Source organism: Bombus affinis, chromosome 3 (assembly GCF_024516045.1).
Source record: "Bombus affinis isolate iyBomAffi1 chromosome 3, iyBomAffi1.2, whole genome shotgun sequence".
In the NCBI taxonomy this organism is placed as follows: Eukaryota; Metazoa; Arthropoda; class Insecta; order Hymenoptera; family Apidae; genus Bombus; species Bombus affinis.
In genome coordinates, this window is record NC_066346.1 from 11,641,449 (window position 1) to 11,647,095 (window position 5,647).

The 5,647-nt window shown below is 31.3% G+C and overlaps 2 protein-coding genes across 2 annotated transcripts in view; both read right to left on the bottom strand.

Moving 5' to 3' along the window:
* The window catches only part of LOC126914699 (mannosyl-oligosaccharide alpha-1,2-mannosidase IA-like), an 89,560-nt gene extending 85,799 nt beyond the window's left edge, over nt 1–3,761 (bottom strand). Inside the window, exon 1 of the mRNA XM_050719016.1 lies at nt 3,080–3,761. Coding sequence (XP_050574973.1) covers nt 3,080–3,223 — 144 coding nt within the window. The 5' untranslated portion in view covers nt 3,224–3,761. The remainder of the gene's footprint in view (nt 1–3,079) is intronic.
* LOC126914981 (uncharacterized) overlaps nt 1–5,647 on the bottom strand; it is a 37,959-nt gene that overhangs the window by 11,387 nt on the left and 20,925 nt on the right. The window lies entirely within an intron of this gene.

Here is a 5,647-nt window from a genome sequence, read left to right on the forward strand (position 1 = left end):
ATTTGTTTTTTGATATCGTACGTGGTATATGTAGTAATAACATTCTTCAGTTGCAAAATGAAATTCATTTGCTTAAATTTGATTAATATATTCAGAGACATAGAGAGAGAGAGAGAGAGAGAGAGAGAGAGAGAGAGAGAGAGAGAGAGACTCCACTTATATATTTGAATATACATCAAATAATTATTAATGTGGAATGAAAAAATTAATAGTCATGTCGTTGACATGAAAAGTCAATGTTACTCACGCTCGCAAACACCATGGTTGCTCCAATGATACCAAAAACTAATAGAATGACGTAATGTATTTCAAACATGTCCCATATGACCTGTACATGCCTTAAAAGATTTAAAACAGGCTAGTCCCAATTATTGGTAGATATAATAAGAAATTATCGCAGGTATCTACTAACTTCGTCGCTTTTATGTGAACACGCACGGCGAATAGTATCTTCGTGTAAACGTCATTACTTTTCTCGCATCCAGAAATTTCCGTAATATATTCGTTTGCAGTGTACCTCAAGTGATAGCTACACCGAAATGGAATACACATAAACATTGATATCACCCATTGGTTTTCTTTTATCAAGTTGCTTAGTAATGCTATAACTATATAATTATAACACAGTGCTACATTAACAACATCAAAGTGACACAAAAATTGTACATCAGATTTTTTACAATTTTATAATTAATTAATTTTATAACCACATGCTTACGGCGAAATTTCCTTTTTCCGGGATTATCACATGTTGAAAATATTACTTGAAATTTTAAATTAATTCTAAAGATTTAAGAAATACCCTAAATTAAATAAAAAATATTAAGTGAAATTCTTGAAAATATTCAGTTCCGTTGGAAAAAATTAAATTAGTACAATTGGATATAAAATTCCCACCAAGCTGTTAATGATTCCTACGTACATGGTTAGAAGGTTAATAGTAGCCTTTATAATTCCAATTGTCTTATTCTATTAATGGTCATTATCGCCAATATAAAATATATCTAATTTACAAATTAAACCGTATTGTAAGTAGCATTCGGTATGTGCAGTGTACATATAATGTTTTAATTTTTGATATTATTCACAGAAAATGCTCAGAAACATTTAATCGACTTAATTATTTTGTGTCCAACATACGTACATAATCCCACTGAAAATCGTTCACGTAATAAAATATAGATATAAAATAAAATGTACAGATGTATAATGTAATATATAAAATGTAAATAATTACTCGTTATAACGTGAACATTACAGTACATTGAGGTAATAGTATAAAACAGATTTACATACACCTACCGATTAGTTTTATTTTTACCTTGTAATTTTAAACAATCCACATATGTGCTCTGACAAAGCCATAAAATTTATTTCCAAAGCTGTCAAGATTATAACATTAAGAAATACATTCAAGGAGATCAAATAGAGAGTAGGATAACTTATAGCTTTCCCTAATGCTTTCAAAGCAAACGGTCGTTGCCAGAATCTAGTATAATTTTCTTCTGGTATTTGAAGAACAGGCAGTGTCTGATACATGAAAACCACGACAATGCTACCGGAACACATGAAAACTGAAATTCATACATATTTTTACACCGCAAAATTGATACCAGAAATGAATATTTTTGTTTCGGTATGAATTTCATACTCATCAGCGATATCGATATAGTATGCACCAACTCTGCGTATTTCCGAATAATTTCGATGCTCGGTTTATCGTTTTTCAAGAATTTCCAGTCGAATTCGATCGCTGTGTATAAAGTATATACCTAACAATAGGATCGTAAATGTTCATTTTTATTAAAATTGAATGGTAATTGTTAATTGCAAAATAAAAATAAAAATTGTAAATTTTCTAAATAACAAATTTAACGTTGCAAACGTAAACTTACAGCAGTCATATGTCTATGATGAAAGAAGTATTTGAAAACTATCATCAGATTCTGTACAAAAATGGACAGAACATTCGCCACGCAATTCATGTCGCACTCAAACGTGTAAAACCATGTTGTCTAAAAATATACGTGTGCTTGAGAAAATTATAATTTTGGTATGCGATGCTTGAAAAAGTACACTGGTCCGTTTAAGTGAATATTTCAGATCAATACGCGCTATAGCACTCTCGTTGATTACATCGGTGTAACGTACAATTACAATTCCACAATTAAAGACACAACTCACAAATTAAACTAAATATCAATTCGGCCCTCTCGCTATAGCTCTAAAACTACTAATCATAACAGATTACCATGTGATTTCAGAATTCAATCTATTTTCAACTGCCAGAAATATGCAAACACTTTTCACAAAATTAATTTTGACGTTTACGGAAACGTAATTATATATTCGGAAATGGATTCACGATATTATAAGAATTTTAGTGCTTTACGCGTCTGTTCACACCGACGTGAAAAATTTCCACTGAAAGATCGAGTAGTGTTTCTCGTCCACGATAAATTTACCGTCGTTACAAATTCGATCTTTTATATATTTACATATTCTTCAAACACTTTCACATCAAATGCTTTCGCATATTTCACTGAAATTCGCCGAACGATACATTGACTCGCAACATAAATTGGTCCCGTATTTACATCACATACGTTTTTAAAAGAATAACATCATCCTAAGAAACTCTGGTCCATCGTTTGGTCTGGAACATCGTTTTTGTCCAATCACCTTTGTTCTGACTTTCTTCCAAGAGAGAGCAAAGTTAATTTGAGTCGTGACACTTTTGAAATATATATGCGATGTGTTACTACATAATGAAATAGAAGAACATAATTTTCGCGAAAGATCATTCAAACACTTTCACTGCGATGATCACTGCTGATTACCGTCACTATTAATAAAATAAGGAATTTCACCGATCAACAAGTTTCGTCCAGCATGAATGACTAGATAACAACGACATAAAATCGAATTGCAATAGAATCGTAATAAAATAATAATAACATTATAGCTTGTTACATCGAAACATTTGAATGTATAGTATATGCCGTAAAGTTGTAAAGAGTAGAACGTAATATCTGCGTCGTGTGAACGTGTCATGTAAAATAGTTACTATTAAGATTACCTCGAGCAGTAGATAACCGATGTAAACCGTATAAATGAAAGTGATTCGAAATAGACGAAACTTCGAGTTTGGAGTTGGCCAGAATCCTAAAACCAGCAGAAGCTTCTTTATGAACGAGTAGTCCGATCTCCTGAAGCACGTCATTCTCCTACGAAGTCTGAAGCACGAGTGTGTTTCGATCAATCGGTTGCCAGGTATACAATCCCCCCCTTTCTGAATTTATGGCAAGATACGGAGAAGGAGGAGGCAAAATATTAAGAGGGTGAAGGGGAAAATATCGAGAGAAGTGGCAAAAATGATTGACAGCACGGGCAATTTGCATGAATCGATAGTTGCATCGGCTTTCTATGTAGCGAGGGTGAAAAAAGAAATTCTACCGAAGGTAAAAGAAATATATCTATGGGTGAAATTATAATTACTGTCGCGCCAAGTGTCTCGACATCACTTCCTATTTTCTGCAGTTCACACAAATACAGATTTTTTATATTTTTCAACTACCTCTGATTGTTGTTTGTTGTACACTTATCTGTGCACAGTGATTCGCGAAAATATTTCGACATGTATCATAGATAACTTTTGTGTGTTCTGTGCGTTAAAACCTTTTTCTACGGTATGTCAAATGTTTTCAGATTTTGAGAAACCGATTGTCAGATGAGACAGTTGATTTTTGATAAAATTGTAATGAAATTTCTATAAAATTCCAATGCAACAGAATTCTGACAGAGAGTAAACTGCGGATTTTCATGTATTTCATTTATAATATTTAGTGGGTAAAATAATTCTCTGCCTAGATTCCATTATCTTTAAATATATCCCCAAATATATAAATTTGCATAATCATTTATAGTTGAATAAAAAGTAATATTAATTGTTACATCTGCCACTGATGTACGTAATCGTGGAGTTTATACGAAAGAAATATTCTGCAGAATTATCTTCTTATATCAAAGTACTCGCTGTATTATAGGAAAAGAAATATATTAAAATATGTTAAATAATGTTATTCAGTGATTTTGATACAAATTCGATAAAAGAGAAAGGATAGGAGGATGAAGATTTCTTAGAAAGAAGTTCCTTTTGTGTGTCAGAAGATATTGATTCCTCGTGAAGGGGTGCGAATATGTGTTACGGGGAAAGTACGGTATGCAAAGGAAAATCGATATAAGGACTCTTGTGAAAAAATAAACGTTTCATAAGCGAGGGTCTTGACCTTACTTAAACAAAAGCGAAGAGCTGCTGTTTTTATACTCCCATAAAATATTAACTTTGAAACCGAAGTTAAAAAATTCTGTTTTGTGTCACGTATTAGAAAAAGGAAGAATGTAAATTGTAGTTTATTAACTGAAACATTATTTATTGAATTAAATTTGTGAGCTCGTCGACTAATATAAAAATTTCTTATTTCGTTGTTTGCATGGAATGAAACGCCATAAGATAGCTGACGCTTAAATTTACAAGCTAGAAAAAGAGTTTTCGATCTTAATGACGAATGTAAAATTACCCAAAGTTAATGGCAGTAAAAATAGATATAAAATTCAGCAAATTATAGATACCCTGAAGAAACCTTCTACCGATGGACTATAGAAACCAAGAATTATTTTTATGTCGATTGTAGTTTCTATCATCAAGAAAAGATATAGTTTTTGTATCCACACGGGAGCTTCATACCATTTCGCGCTGTATCTGTAAATATGAGAAACACAATCTGTAATTGTATCTAAAGTTAGTAAAATCTTTCGTAAGAATTCGTGTAAGACGTCACATAATGTTTATTCTAATTCGTTGTAAGAGGTATCACTTTACAGCTATGACAATTCTGATACTCTTAGGGAACTAAAAAATTACTCATTTAAATTTCTTTACTTGTAACTAAATCAAAATATTTCCATCATATATTTTATTTTTAGATTTTAGATTTTTTATTGTTATATCATCTCTTTCTCTTTGTTAAATAACTTGAAGAAAAACTTGTAAATATGCGAATTACAACACGTGAAAATACAAATAATTTGTATTCTAAGTAAAAACCAGAAAAATGAAGTACTCACGCGTAAAAGAAAATAGCAGCATGGTGATCTCGAATATTTTGTGAGGTGATGTTACCAAAATACAGTATGCCGAAATGAAGGATAATTACTACTGAGATTATCAGAGCTTTTTTTATATTAAACGCGATAAATATCAGTTCGTACACCTGTTATTGAAAGAAACCAATTCAATTGCCTTTCTGGAGATTTACTATTTAATTGATTCTGTCCATTCCTTCCCTTCAAAGCTTTTTTAATACTCATCTTTCTTTTTTATAAAGACGAACAGTTACTCACGTAAATGAGATGAAGAATAAGAGAAACCATGCCAAGAAAAAGCAGAATTGTGTAAGTCATCACGAATGTGTTCGTTAAGCCTTTAATAAACCTTTAACAATATAAAATATCATATATACTCTGTATATTTTGAAGCAACAAAATGTATTTGTAGAAAAAATGTACTTATATTTTCTTCTTCTTTATTCTTTTAATGCAAACACTTTGAAATATTTTCTTTACTCCTCGTATAGTTATTAAGTAT